Raw genomic sequence first — 14521 nt, 5'->3', positions numbered from 1 at the left:
AGCCCTGGACTGGAGGGGAGCAACCTGGGACACCCCCGCCCCCAACCCCCAAGTTAGCAGAGAGACAGGGCCAGGGCTGGGAATCCAGTTTATTCCGGAGCAGACAGGCTCCAGCCTCCTGCCTGGCTTGCTTCATCCCATCCAGAGAAGAAAAGGGGCCATTGTGAGCGGGCTGGGGGTCCCGGGAAGGGCCCGGCCCTGGGGCGCTTCCTGCCCTGAGTTGGGGCCCAGGAAACTGCACTCTGGTGCCAGGCTGGGCTGGACCTGCAGGCCAGAGGCAGAGAGGATGGCATGGGGGACCCGGGCGTGACAAGAAGCAGCACACCCCCAAGTATCTTAAGCCAAAGGACAGCATGTGTGTGTGTGTGTGCGGGGGGGGGGGGGGTTGGTTCAAAAATAGAGTCTCTGAGGCATCTTTTAAAAAGGGTTAGGCTGCAGCTTCTACATGGAGACTGGCCTGGGGGTTGGGGGCCTGCAGGTGTGCCGGGGTCACCTTTGAAGACCACACACCACCACCACCCCGAATCCTGCTCCTACTGGCATCCCCGACACACAGAAGAAGTCTTGATGCTGCCCGGGCACGGCCAGGGTGCCAGAAAGTTCTAGAAGGAGAGCCGGTGGGCAGAGGACTCACTGTCGGTCAGGTAGGCCTCCCGGAGGGCAGGGCTGCTCTCGGCTGGTGGGCCACACCTGATGGTTCTCGGGGGTCAGCTCCCGGCTCTCTGCCCGGCAGTGGGGAGCCTGTGAGGTGCGGGGATGGACACTGGAGTGGCCATGTGCCCTGAGAGAGCCTGAGTCCTCTGTTCCGCCCCTGGGAGGTGACGACTGAGCACAGATAAGGAGCTGGTCATGTGACACGGGTCACGGGAGCTGGGGGCGGGGCAGTGTCCAGGCAGAGGGACTGGCCAGCTCCAAGGCACTGAGGTGGGACACTCAGGAACAGGGTCAAGGGCAGCCTGAGTTAGGGTGAAAAATCACTTTCGATGGGGTCAGGGAGTGTCCGGCGGGGAAGGCACTGGACTCAGTCCCTGGCACTCACTAGGGTCCCTGGCGCCCCACCAGGAGTGATCCCTGAGCACAGCTGGGCGTGGCCCCAAACAAAGAATTTTCTGCCCAGGGCCTGGAGCCATTGCAGAGTGGGGAGGGCGCTGGCGTTGCACGTGGCCAACCTGGGTTCAACCCCCAGCTTTCCCACTGGGTCTCCAGGGCAAGGGCCCGAGCACTGAGGCTAGAGTAAGCCCTGAGCATCGCCAGGTAGCCCAAACACCCCAACCACCCCCCCAAAAAATTATATCCAGGAGCCAGGGGTGCAAGACCTGCATATACGGTCCCAAGCTGTGATCCCAACACCGCTTGGCACCCCAATGCTCCACCGGGTGTGGCCTGGTGGCTCCAGCTTTGCTGGTTCTGAACACTGAACGATCAGGCCCCACTGGAGATGCCTTTTTTTTTTTTTTTCTTTTTGGGTCACACCCGGCGATGCACAGGGGTCACTCCTGGTTCTACACTCAGGAATCACTCCTGGCGGTGCTCAGGGGACCATATGGGATGCTGGGATTCGAACCCGGGTCGGCCGCGTGCAAGGCAAACGCCCTACCCGCTATGCTATCACTCCAGCCCCCGCCACTGGAGATGCCTTTTGCCCTTCCTGAGCACTGTTTTGGGAGTCCCTTCCTCCCAATTATCTGGGCTAAACATCTTCCCAGAGTCCGCCGCCATGTTTTTGGAAACAGATGCTGGTGTCCCCACAGGATTCTGCCTTCACCGCGCCGTCCCTCTGGGCGACAGGCACCCCACCATGCCCCGACTCGGAAGCGCCCGCACAGAGAAAAGCCTTCGCGGGGTCCTCCTCTCCCTGGAGCCGGCGCCCGTGAGCGGGGGGGTTCACACCGTGGTCCCCAGCACCGCAGCCGGCAAGCCGTCCAGCTCGTCCTCGTCCTCTTCCTCCTCCCCGGTGCTGTTGGTGAGTGGGGGGCTGGGCCCGCCAGGGAGCGGGGGCCCCGGAGGCCCGGGCGGCGGGGGCCCCAGTCGCTCCACGTCGGCCAGGGCGGCCAGCAGCCCGGCCAGCGCCGGCCGGTGGCGGCAGAGGTCCTGCAGCAGCTGGGCCCGCGGCTGCAGCTGCTGGATCAGCGCGTCCCTCTGGCGCACGGCGGCCTCGGCGGAGCGCAGCTGCGCCCGGAGCGCGGCGCTTTCCCTGGCCGGGAGGAAAACGGGGTGGGGGTGCGGTGGTGAGGTCCGGTGGGGGGGGGCGGCGACGCCCAGCGCGCGGCCCGCCCCCGCGACATGCTCCCCCACCCGGCTTGCGTCCCCTCCCCGGCACTCCCTTCTTACGGTGGTACTACCACCGGGTACTACGTGTGGCGAAGTCACACACTTGGGGCGGGGGAGGGGGCGGTGTATTGGTGGCCGCGTCTGGCTAGAATCAAGGCTGACGCCTGCTCTAAACTCAGGGATCTCTATGGGATGCCCGGGATTGAACCCAGGTCAGGCGCAGTGCAAGGCAAGCGCCTTACCGGCTGTCCTATCTCCCTGGCCCCTGGTGGGGTTCATCTTTAGGAGGTGAGTTTAATGGAGTCAGGACATCGGGGAGAGCGCCAAGGGCTCCGCGTGCCATGTCAGAAGTTCAGGTTTGATCCCCCGCTGCACATGGTCCCCTAAGCGCTGCCAGTTGTGGCTCCCAAAAGATTCATCTCCCTCTCTCTCCATCCCTCCCTCTCACCTGTCCTCCCTCTGCCCCCCCTCCGCCCCACGCCGTCCTATTTATTGTTCACCTTCCATGCCTCCTCCTCCAAGAAGCCTTCCCAATTCTGTATGCTCACCATCACCCTTTTGCAAATGTCTGCCAAAGGGCAGGCCTGACCCTGGCATGAAGTAGGTGGCCAGTAAAGAGAAATGAGCCAGTCCAAGCAGATCACCTCCCAGGTTGTTTCCCACGGGTCCCACCCTCTCACCTGGGCTCCTGCCTCGTTTTAGCGGCTAGGGAACTTTGTGAAAAACGGGGGAGATGTGGGGTTGGAGCTACAGGACAGCGGGGAGGGCGTTTGCCTCGCACACAACTAACCTGGGTCAGTCCCCGGGAAACCCCATAGTTCCCCCCACCCGCCGCAGCGCTGTCAGGAGTGATCCCTGCGCGCAGGGCCAGGAGTCGGCCCTGAGCACCGCCGCGGAGATGATTGCTCCCCTGGGCTCAAACGCCACGCAGACGTGGGTGGTCCCTGCACCGCGAGGTGCTACCAGCCGCGTGGGAAAACAGACCGTTTTGAGTTAGAAAGTCGCACTAGTGTGGCACCGCCCAACTTCCCCCGGCCGGTGACTGAAGTCAAGTTTTATGGTGTTGTGTTCTGCTTTTTTTTCTGTCCCACCGGTGTTCCCGCCGCTTCGTGAATGCACGCGGCCCCATCTCAGCCATTTCTCCCTTTCCCATCTCCTCCTCCTCCGGGAAGTGCACCTGGCGTGCCCCGGGCCTCACCGGTCCTTGGCGCGGCCCAGCTCGTCCAGGGCAGCGCGCAACTGCTGGTCGTGACGGGCCAGGCGCTCGGCCTGGGAACGCACCGTGCGCTCCGCAGCGTCCAGCCGCGCCTCCAGCTCCGCCGCGCGCCGGTGCACGGCCGCCAGGTGTGCGTTCGCCTCGCGGATCTGCAAGGGCTGCGGCGCCGACATGGCCCCGGCTGCGCTCCAGGCCCGGCCACGCCCCCTGGGCTACCCGGAACCGGGCCCGGCCACGCCCTCCCGGAGGCCAGATCGGGACCACCGCACTATTGGCTGCGGCTCGACAGGCCCCGCCCCCACAGAGCTAACACGGGCCACGCCCCCCCGGGGTCCGGATCGGGACCTCCGCACGATTGGCTGTAGTCCAGTCCTGACAAACCCCGCCCCTCTAAACTAACCACGGTCCCCGACAAAGGCGCATCTTTCACAGCCGTGATTGGCCGCTCTCACGCCTTTAGGCTTGTACAGCTCGCGGATTGGCCAGGTCTCGATGTGGCCACGCCCCAACTTCGAAGCTCATCCTTCTTTCGCGTAGGACTATTTGGGTTCGAACAAACTGCAAACTGACCGTGGGCCAGGACCTAGAGCGACGATTGGCCGTTTATCTCCGAACACACGGCCCCGACCACGCCCCCAAATAGACACACGCTGCTTAGGCTCCGACTAGGGGTTGTGAGAGGTGGGGACTGGTCCCGGGGTGACCGCATGTCACCGAGTCAGGCTGTGGGAGTGCACGCATCTCTGTTCCCCACTGTGTCCTCTCACGTGGAGTCCGGTCTCCACATCCCAATCTGGGGGGACTCTCAGGTAGATCGTACGGTAGACGGTAGATTGCTTGGCTGGCCCGGGATCGATCCCGGGTCCCCGGAGCCCCGCCAGCAATGATCCCTAAGCACAGAGCCAGGAGCCCTGAGCACCGCCACGTGTGAAGCCCCGCAAAGAGAAATAAGGCTGCGGCTCCGCGCGTTCTTTCTTCCTTCTCTACGCTCCCCTCAGAGGAGGCTGGTCGGTGTCCGTGTCCGCGGCGCTCAATAAAGTTTGGTGCTTGTTGCCGGTGGCGCGGCCCCGGAAGGCTGCGCGCGCCGCCCCGGGAAGTCTCGCGAGAGCGAGAGACAGCTGCCCTTGGACTGGGGGAGGCGGCTGAGCTGCTGCAGCGGCGCGGGGCCGGCGGGGCGCAGCCATGGTGCGGACGCTCTTCCAGCAGTACTGGGAAATCCCCGACGGCACCGAGTGCCACCGCAAAACCTACGCCACCACCGGGATCGGCGGCGCCGTGGGTGAGCGCCCGCTGGGCCGCGCCGACGGAGGGCGCGGGGAGGTCACGGGTCACCCTGGTCGCCGGCAGCGGGCGGGCTGGGGGGACCTGCAGCCTCGAGGGGGCTGTCGGGAGGCCGTCCGGGCAGCCCCCGTGACTTGGGAGGGGGACAGGGGAGTCGATGTACTGGGAGTGGAGGTCGGACTAATTCACAGGGCGCCGGGAGGTCAGAGGGTCACTGCAGGCTGGACATCGGGGTGTCGGAGGTGCCTTGGAGGAATTCTTGCTGAGACTGACACTGTCGTGGGGGGGATGCAGTAGGGTCTGGAGGGCGGGGGGAGGTGCGTGTGACTTAGTGGCTGGGCTTGGGTGCAGAGATTTCCGGGGGAGGGTCTTGCTGTTTCCCACGGAGTCGCAAATGTGGGGCGTCAGGGATGTCTGTGGAGGTTTGTGGGTGGTCAGGGACATCGGAAGCTTGCAGTGGGGCCGCCCGAAGGGTCGCTGGGGGGTGTGCTGAGTGGATACGTCTCTCACCTCCATCTGCAGCGCCAGGGGAGTGGGGGGCGGCGTTTGCACCGGGGCTGACCCGCGTCCACACCCGGCCGCTGCCCCTTTAGTGAGATCGGTTGGCGGGTGGAGCCCCGTTTCTCAGAGCTGGACACTGCATGGCTGGAAGCATAGGTCACCCAGGGCTGAATCCAGGGCTGTTAACCTGCTTTGGGGGTGGGTGGGTCCTAACGCCTGCAGGCAATCCTGATGAGGGTGGGGGGTGTTCCAGAGACCTTTGGAAGGGAGAGCCCCCCTGGGCCGGGGGTCCTGGGTCAGGGCGGAAGTTACGGCACTTGCTTTGCATGGTAGCCCACCTGGGTCCCACTCTCAACACCTCACAGGGTCCCCTGCGCCCTGCCAGGTGCGGCAGGGGTGGGGGCGGGAGAGATCAAGAGTGAATCATGATTCCCAGGAGTTCGGGTGAATGAAGGGGTGAATTCCTGGGCTGAGTGCTTGAGTGAGCACCTGGGACAGACTGAGTGTTGGGGGGGGGGTCTGGGGGGTTCTCAGAGGACTGAGGGTGAGAGAGAGGGGTGAGCACACCCAGGAATGAATGAATGAATGAGGGCGCACAGGAATGAATGAAGGGTCAGGGCACGTAGGGATGAATGAGTGAAGGGTGAGGGCCGTGGGGAATGAATGAATGAGGGCAGACTGTGGGGTCAGGAAGAGCGGGGGCCAGCGCCGGCTCTGACCGAGTCCCGTCGTCCCTCTGTCCCCTGTCCCCCTGTCCCCCTGTCCCCTGTCCCCCTGTCCCTGTCCCCCCAGGCCTCATCACCTCTGCCTACAGCGTCGCGCTGCAGCCCGCAGGCTCCTTCCTGGAGGGGGCGGCGCGGACAGGCCGCTACACATTCACAGCAGGTGAGCCCCCTGCAACCCCACTGCCCCCCTCTCCGCTGCTGCCGCCCCCTCCCAAACCTCCCAACCCACCGCTGGCGGCCACTGGAGGTGACAGGGCGCACGCGGGGCCGCTGCCCCCGTCTCTGTCCCCGCAGCGGCCGTGGGTGCCATCTTCGGCCTCGCCACGTGCGTCAGCACCCAGGTCCGGGAGAAGCCCGACGACCCCCTCAACTACTTCATCGGGGGCTGCGCTGGGGGCCTGACCCTGGGAGTGCGCAGTGAGTGGGGGCGGGACCCGGGGGGGAGGGGCTGAGGGGCGGGGGACGGGAAGGTTGCAGTGGGGGGGGGTTGGGGGGCTCCGGTCCAAGAAGGAAAGGTGGGCGCCTCCCTGCCCATGACCCCTGGGAGTGTCCGGCAACCCCACCCCGCCAGTACCCTCCCGTTGGGCTGACTCACCCCTGTGTCGGCCTCCCCTCCCTTGCTGCCTCAGTTTCCCCACCTCCCAGTCCAGCTGCAGGGGCGGGGACAGGTGTGCAGTCCTTGCGGCCTGACACGCCCCCCGCCCCGCCCCCAGCTCACAGCTACGCCACGGGCGCTGCGGCCTGCGCGTACCTGGGCACGGCGGCGGCGCTGCTGAAGATGGGGCGGCTGGAGGGCTGGAAGCTGTTCCCGGAGCCCAAGGTCTGAGCCGCGGCCCCGCACCCCAATAAAGCGTGTGTTTCTATGCGTGTCGCTTGCTGCAGGCGCCGGGGAGCGGGAAGGGGGGCGGGCGGGGTGAGGCCTCGTGGGGCCTGCAGGGAGGAGGGGGCGCCCCCCCCTGCCCGGGCGCTGGTCACCGTCCACCCCGCTGGCGCTCTTGGCCGCCGAGAACCGGGCCGGCCGCGTGTGGGGCCACGCCCAGGCCCCGCTCCAAGTTCCCGGGCACTGGAGCGAGGAGTCCGCCGCGCCCTGGCCCAGGGCCCCCCATTTCCCATTGGGCAGGTGGGGGGCGCGGCCATCCTGGGCCTGTCACGCCGGGAGATTTAGGGGCCCCCCGGAATGCTGGCTTTGAGCTTCGTGGCCGCGGGCTCGGAGGCTGGACCTGCTCAAACTCGCCCCTGAGGGGGGCCGGGAAGGAAGGTTCCGGGGCACCGCCCTGGTCGCTGGGGCACGGGCTGGCACGCTGTTCTCCAGGCCGCTGGCCCCCTCCCCAGGCCTCTGGGGGGGGCTGGCTGTCTGCGGGACCCTCCCGCCCCACCCATAGTGTTTTTTTCTCCCCATGTCCCATGTTTTTTTCTCCCTGCGTCCAAGCTGCGCCGGCAGGGACGGAGCGGGGCGTGTACCCCTGGAGACAGTTGGGGTCATGCTGCCCGGTTTGGAGACCGGCCGGGTGTGGGTGTCCCTGCGCGGGGCCCCTCCTGGCTCGCTCTTCTCCCCTAGTTCAGAGGAATCGGGGACACGCCCTCAGAGGCGCCCCCTTCCAGACGTGGCCGGGTCTGCACCCCTGCTCCCAAGGCCCAGCAGCCGCTCCCCACAAGGGGAGGGGGGCATGGAGCCGCCCCAGCCTCAGTTTCCCCACTCTGTGGCCCGCTAGCCGACGGGGCAGGAAGGGGTGGCTGCCCGCGGGCTCCGGGCCCCCATAAACATTTACTAGGCTAGGGCTGGCATCATCCCCGCCTCACCCACACTCTTGGGACCAAGTCAGCTCCAGGCTCGCCGACCCCTGACAGTGGAGCAGTTTCCAGAACTTTCCCTTCAGACTCAACTAAAGCCTCCCTGGCCCCACCCAGAAGCGGAGAGGGAGCAGAGGCCTCCAGGAGGGCTTCCTGGAGGTGAGGGCAGAGCCTGGTGTGGGCAGAGCCCAGCGCTTAAAGCCATACAACCTGAAGGAGGGGGAGCGTGGGGGGCACCCCCCAAGCTGTCACCTCACCCAAGGGGGGCACCTAGTTACAGACGAGAGGGGAGGGAAGCAATAAGACAGCAGAAAGGCGCTGGCCTTGCATATGTGGCAGACCCAGGTTCGACGCCCAGCATCCTGTTTGGTCCCTCAAGCTCTGCCAGGAGTGACCCCTGAGTGCAGAGCCAGGAGCCAGTCCTGAGCATCGCCGGGGTGGCCCCAAACTAAGCAATAATTATAAGTTTAAAAGTAACGTGGATTGGAACTGAAGTGATGGCACAGTGGGGAGGGTGTTTGCCTTACATGCAGCCAATCTTGGTTTGATCCCCAGCATCCCATGGAGTCTCCAGAGCACCGCCAGGTGTGCCCCCCCCAAAAAAAATAAACTAAGAATAATAAAAGTTACATTGCTGTATCCACGAATGGTTCCTAAAGGCCTTGCATCATTAAAAATAATATTTAGGGGGCTGGAGTGATAGCACAGCGGGTAGGGCATTTGCCTTACATGCGGCCAAACTGGGTTCAGTCCCCGGCATCCCATAGAGTTCCACAAGCCCTGCCAGCAGTAATTCCTGAGTGCAGAGCCAGGAGTAACCCCTGAGCATCACCGGGTGGAACCACCGCCCCCCCCAAAAAAAAAAAGTTAATTTTTTAATGTTCCACCATTAATCAGGTTCCACCACTAAACACAAAGTTGTGTTCAGTGGAGGCCAAGGGTTGCACAGGGCTTTTCTTTTTTCTTTTTGGGTCACACCCGGCGTTGCTCAGGGCTGACTCCTGGCTCTGCACTCAGGAATCACCCCTGGCGGTGCTCAGGGGACCATATGGGATGCTGGGAATCGAACCCAAGTCGGCCTTGTGCAAGGCAAACGCCCTACATGCTGTGCTATCACTCCAGCCCCTGCACGGGGCTTTTGAGAAGACCCGAGGGTATTTTAGGATTTTGGGGGGCCCTGCCCTTGGAGGGCCCCACCCAACACACCTGCCTTCACAGGCTCTGGATCCCATCACTCATTCAGGCCTGGGCTGAGGGCACCGCCAGCCAGCACGCGGCCTGTGATCCCCGAGGCAGCCGCCAGAGGGCGCGCGCGAGTCCCGAGTCCGTGTCCTGGTTCTATGGCAAAGACCCCCACCCCCACCCCGCCAGCCTCGCCGCGGCCCGGACCACCTAATGTTTGCCCCTATAGGGCTCGTCCCTCTTTCCACCTTTCTTACATACACACCAGGCCCCCTGCTGCCCCAGGATCTTTGCACCAGCTGCCCTTGCCACACAAGATGCATGCCCCCTCTCTTGCCCTTCCAGAGCTGCCCCAGCACCCAGCCCTGCAGTGTGGGGTCTCAGGTGACACGGGTGACACGTCAGCCCGTGAAGTCCACACTTTCTGTTTTTTGGGGGGTGACAGGGGCCCGGGTAAGCAGTGCTCAAGACTAACTCCCGGCTCTACACTCAGCGAGCACTCCAAGTGGTGCTCAGGGGGTGCCGGAGACGGAAGCCTGGTCAGTCGTGTGCAAGGCAAGCACCTTCCCCGCCGGCCTCTCTCCAGCCCGAGGTCCACACTTTCTTTGCGTGTGTGTCTGTGTTTGCACACGCGGCAGTGCTCAGGACTGACTCCTGGCAGGATGGAACCTGGCTCGGCAGCCTCCCCACAAGGCGAACAGCCTCCCCGCGGTGCTGTTGCTCCAGCCCAAAGTCCACACTTCCTTGAAACACTGAGGCCAGCTCGGAGTAAACAATTGGCAAGTCCTGGGGCCAGAGGCAGGGGGGAGGGCATTCACACACAGCTGACCAGGTCAGCCCCTGCGCCACTTTGATAACCTCAAGCTCCAACAGCAGTGATTCCCTGAGCACAGAGCCAGGAGTCAGCCCCGAGCGTGGAGCCAGGAGTCAGCCCTGGGTACAGAACCAGAGTCAGTCCCGAACACAGAACCAGGAGTCAGCCCTGAGCACAGTCATGCCTGAGCATAGAACTGAGAGTCAGTCCTGAGCACAGAGCCAGGAGTCAGCCCTGTGCACAGAACGGGGCATCAGTCCTGAGCACAGAGCTGGGAGTCAGCCCTGAGCACAGTCATGCCTGAGCATAGAACCGAGAGTCAGTCCTGAGTACAGAACCAGGAGTCAGCCCTGAGCACAGAACCGGGCATCAGTCCTGAGCACAGAGTCAGGAGTCAGCCCTGCACACAGAACCGGGCATCAGTCCTGAGCACAGAGCTGGGAATCAGACCTGAGCACAGAGCCGGGAGCACAGAGCGAATCTTATTCTTTTATTGGGGTGGGAGAGGGGGCCCACAGTTGGGGGTACTCCGGGTTACTCTCTTTGGGTTTTGTGATTTTTGGAGGGAGCACACCCAGCTGTGCTCAGGGCTGACTCCTGGGGGGGCTGACTCCTGACTCCGCCGCCCCGGCCCCTCCCTCTTTTCTCTGGATGCTGAAACTCTGACTCCCAGGATGGGCCCCGGGCGGTGAGAGGTGGGAAGCCACTACTCGGGGGGCTCTGTGAGCCCCTAGTTCAGCCCCCAAATCCTGAGTTTGGAAACAGCCATAGCTGCCAGGAGCTGGTCCCTTTTCTTGGCCCCGTCAGTGGCGCTCGGGACAGGGTGCATGTGAAGAGTGAGTAGGTAGCCCAGAGGGGAGGGCGCTGGCTCTGCACGCCACCAACCTGGGTTCGATCCCCGGCATCCTGTAGGGACTCCTGAGCACCACAGGGAGGGATTCCCGAGTGCTGAGCCGGGAGTGGACCCGAAGAACCGTCAAGTGCGGGCCAGGAAGCAGCAGTTGAAATGCTGAGAGCCAGAGAGACGGACGGGCGACGAGCGGCTTCGGGCCTGAGACATGCAGGGTCTGTTGCTTGCCCCGCGTGGGGCCCACTCAGGTTCAATCCCCAGTAAACAATCGGATCCCCCAAGCCCCGCCAGGCGCCATCCCTGAGCACAGAGCTTGGAGTCAGCCCTAAGCACCGCTGGATGTATCAAATAAAAACCAAAACAGGGGCTGGAGCGATAGCACAGCAGGTGGGGTGTTTGCCTCGCACGCGGCTGACCCAGGTTCGATTCCCAGCATCCCATAGGGTCCCCCAAGCACCGCCAGGATTAATTCCTGAGAACAGAGCCAGGAGTAGCCCCTGTGCATCGCCGGGTGTGACCCAAAAAGAAAAAAAACAAAACAAAGGTGCTTGCCTTGCGTGCAGCCTACGTGCACATGGATTCAATTCTAGCCCCCCCCTCCGTAGGGTCCCCTGAGCCCCACCACGAAGGAGCACAGAGCCAGGAGTCTGCCCTGAGCACCGCCAGGTGAGGTCCAAACCGCTCCCCCCCACCACCAAAGAAAAAATTGAATGAAATGTTTCCACTGCTTTCGGGAGCCGGACCAGACCGGCCCCCTCCAGGGCCCCCCCTCCAGGGAGGGGTTGAGCGGGAATCAGAGGCTAAATTTAGCCAGCCCTGATGACACCCCTGGCCGGCTGCCTTATGCAAACATCCTCAGCCAAGCCAGAGGTTCAAAGCATCCCCCGCGCCCCCACATCCAATGGGCCTGTTTATTAATCCCGTCTGCAGCCCGCCCGCTCGCCCTCTGGCCAAGGACCCACCCGCAGGACCTGACCCCAGGTCACCCGGCCCCAGACCCTTCACCTGTGAGAGCGACCAGCCCAGGGGCAGGGGGAGGGGGCCAGGGCTGGGGTGAGGGCGCCCCTGCACACCCCCCAGGTTGATTCTGATTCTCCCCAGTTTCTGTCTGTGGGGTGCCCTGACATTCTGTCCTCGGCTCCTTTTCACACCACAGCCCTTGGGGTGCCAGCGAGGATCGGTCATCCCAATCCTGCCAACAGGGGCCTCCCAGCCTTGGGGACCCGGCGGCTACAGGGAGACGTGTCAGAAGCGAACGACGCTGTCCCCTCGTTCTCGTTCTTCTGTCGTCTTGTCCACATTTTGCTTTCACACATTCATTCATTTGCCTCTTGCTTCGTTCATTCCTTTGTTCGTTCGCTCATTCCTTTGTTTCATTCATTCATGTGACCAGTCATTTGTTCGTCCCTTGCTCACTCGTGCATTCATTCATTCCTTGGTCTCATGTATTCATCCCTTTGTTTACTCATTTCTGTTTATGCATTCATTTGTTCCCTCCTTCATTTGTTCATTTCTTTTTGCTTTTTTTTTTTTTTAGTCACACCCGGTGATGCACAGGGGTTACTCCTGGCTCTGTGCTCAGGAATTACCCCTGGCCCTGCTCAGGGGACCGTATGGGATGCTGGGAATTGAACTTGGGTTGGCCACATGCAAGGCAAACACCCTACCCGCTGTGCTATCGCTCCAGCCCCTCATTTCTTTTTCTTTTTTGTTATTTTTGGGTCACACCCAGCAATATTCAGGGGTTCCTCCTGGCTCTGCACTCAGAAATTGTTCCTGGCGATGCTTGGGGGGATCCTGTGGGAGGCTGGGGATCGAACCCGGGTCAGCCGTGTGCAAGCCTTCCCTGCTGTGCTGCTGTTCATTTCTTTAATTCATCTGTGGGTTCACTGGTTCCTTCACTCACTCCTGTGCACAGTGAAGTGCTTCATCCACACGGGCATTCATTCATTCCTTTTCTTCTACATTCATTCTGTAGGGAACCCACTGGGTCTGTCCTTCCTTCACAATTCTTCCCTTCACGCCAGGCATTTGTTTCAGCTTTTTGTTTTGGGGGCCACATCCCACGGTGCTCTGGGCCAACTCTTGGCTCGGTGCTCAGACATCGCTCCCACTGGGGTGGGGTGGGGGGGACTCCGTTTGGTGCGGGGGACGGAACTCTGTGTCGGCCGCCTCAAGGCAAGCGCCTCAGCCCTGTCCCCTCCTCAGAGGGGTTTGCAAGGCCCCCTGGCCAGCGTCCACTTTCCTCCGAGCTCACTGGGGGCGGCCACCTCGGGGTCTAGACGCCTCCGGCACTTCCCCCCGACTCCAAAGTCATCCGCCCCCTGCGTGCCCCCCGCCCCCCCTTCACCCTTTGGGCTGAGGTCAGGGCCCCCCGGAGCTGCAGCTGGGTCAGAGATTTGAGTAGCTGCAGGTGGATGGCTCTAGAAATGAGGCTTCTGGAACCTTCTGAGAGGCTCGCTATAAAAGGGCGGAAATTGCCTCCCTGGAGACCGTCAATGACGGCCGGGGGTGGCGGGGCTGGGGGGCTCATCATCCTTTATGCACGAGCTTCTTTCCTTGCTGCTCCCCGGCCCCCGGGCCGGGTGCCCAGGATCTTGCCCTGCCCTGTCTGTATTTGTCGCCGGTGGGGGACAGATGGCAGGGAACATGCCAGTGTGGCGGGGGAAAAAAAACGGCCCGACCATAACCCAAACCAGGACTCTCAACCTGTTCTCATCAGCAGAGGGAAGGAAATAAGGCCACCCAGGCGAGTAGGAAAAGCATTATTTATATAAGAATATTTTGGGCTGAGGGCCAGAGCCAGAGGACGGCGGGCAGGGCTCTTGCCTTGCCCGCAACCAAGCCGGGTTCGATCCCCAGCACCCCATAGGGTCCCCCGGCACTGCCAGGAGTGAGGAGTGATCCCTGAGCACAGAGGCAGGAGTCAGCCCTGAGCAGCGCCGGGTGTGATCCAGACTCCACCTCCCTCAAAAAAAAAATAGACAGATGCAGAATTTGCATGCAAGAGTCTGGGGTTCCAGGGGCTGGAGCGATAGCACAGCGGGTAGGGTGTTTGCCTTGCATGCGACCGACCCGGGTTCAATTCCCAGCATCCCATAGGGTCCCCTGAGCACCGCCAGGAATAATTCCTGAGTGCATGAGCCAGGAGTAACCCCTGAGCATCTCCAGGTGTGACCCAAAAAGCAAAGCAAAAAAAAAGGTCTGGGGTTCCATACCTGGTCCTGTATGGACCTTAGAGCACCCTCTGAGTACTGGTGGATGTGCCCCCAGCCCCCCAAAAAATAAGAAAAATGAAAGAATATTTATCTGGGACTGCAGGAATGGAACAGCAAGGTAAGGCACTTACTCTTCACACAGCTGGCCTGGGTGTTATCCCTGAACCCCTCCCCCCAGGGTCCCCTGAGCACCGCCAGGAGTGATCCCTGAGTGCAGAGCCAGGAATCAGCCCTGAGCACTGCTGGGATGACACTCCCCCGCCATTTTATTTTAAGAATATCAATATAGGGCTGGAGCGATAGCACAACGGGTAGGGCGTTTGCCTTGCACGCGGTCAAACTGGGTTCGATCCCTGGCATCCCATAGAGTCCCCTGAGCACTGCCAGGAGTGATTCCTGAGTGCATGAGCTAGGAGTAACCCCTGTGCATCGCCAGGTGTGACCCACAAAGCAAAAAAAAAAAATCAGTATATCGAGGAGAGGTGTTCTGGGAGGGTGGGTTCCATGCGGTGCCAGGGATAGAATCTGGAGCTTCTGCCCGCAAATCCTGCGCCCCTAAGCCACCTCGTTGGCTCCACACACTTGGGGGGCGAAGCTTCGGGGCCACACTTGGTGGTGCTTAAGGCTTCCTCCTGGCTCTGCACTCAGGAATCACTCCTGGCGCTGCTCGGG

The 14521-nt window shown here is 62.4% G+C and overlaps 2 protein-coding genes across 2 annotated transcripts; one reads left to right on the top strand and one right to left on the bottom strand.

Annotated features, from left to right (window-relative positions):
* Positions 1-71: 71 nt before the first annotated feature.
* On the bottom strand, positions 72-4450 carry VMAC (vimentin type intermediate filament associated coiled-coil protein). Its single transcript, XM_004619485.2, has 2 exons — positions 3470-4450; positions 72-2194 (listed from the first exon to the last, which is right to left on the bottom strand). Exons 1-2 carry the CDS (start codon positions 3658-3660, stop codon positions 1885-1887), a joined length of 501 nt encoding a protein of 166 aa, XP_004619542.1. The 5' UTR covers positions 3661-4450; the 3' UTR covers positions 72-1884.
* Positions 4451-4590: 140 nt separating this feature from the next.
* On the top strand, positions 4591-6857 carry NDUFA11 (NADH:ubiquinone oxidoreductase subunit A11). The gene is made up of 4 exons (XM_055125742.1): positions 4591-4766; positions 6062-6154; positions 6289-6411; positions 6708-6857. The coding sequence occupies exons 1-4, from the start codon at positions 4670-4672 to the stop codon at positions 6818-6820; spliced, it is 426 nt and encodes a 141-aa protein (XP_054981717.1). The 5' UTR covers positions 4591-4669; the 3' UTR covers positions 6821-6857.
* Positions 6858-14521: the final 7664 nt, after the last annotated feature.

The sequence above is a fragment of the Sorex araneus genome, chromosome 2, assembly GCF_027595985.1.
Source record: "Sorex araneus isolate mSorAra2 chromosome 2, mSorAra2.pri, whole genome shotgun sequence".
Taxonomy (NCBI): Eukaryota; Metazoa; Chordata; class Mammalia; order Eulipotyphla; family Soricidae; genus Sorex; species Sorex araneus.
This window is presented reverse-complemented; position numbering and strand designations above follow the sequence as displayed.

What these genes read in the sequence shown, in the direction of transcription:
- VMAC (XM_004619485.2), bottom strand. Translation starts at nt 3,660, where the DNA reads ATGTCGGCGCCGCAGCCCTTGCAGATCCGCGAGGCGAACGCACACCTG. An exon ending in CTGGGCCGCGCCAAGGACCG is followed by an intron (nt 2,195 to 3,469) that starts GTGAGGCCCGGG and finishes CCTCCCGGCCAG; the next exon opens with GGAAAGCGCCGCGCTCCGGG.
- NDUFA11 (XM_055125742.1), top strand. Translation starts at nt 4,670, where the DNA reads ATGGTGCGGACGCTCTTCCAGCAGTACTGGGAAATCCCCGACGGCACC. An exon ending in CGGGATCGGCGGCGCCGTGG is followed by an intron (nt 4,767 to 6,061) that starts GTGAGCGCCCGC and finishes CTGTCCCCCCAG; the next exon opens with GCCTCATCACCTCTGCCTAC. An exon ending in CCGCTACACATTCACAGCAG is followed by an intron (nt 6,155 to 6,288) that starts GTGAGCCCCCTG and finishes CTGTCCCCGCAG; the next exon opens with CGGCCGTGGGTGCCATCTTC.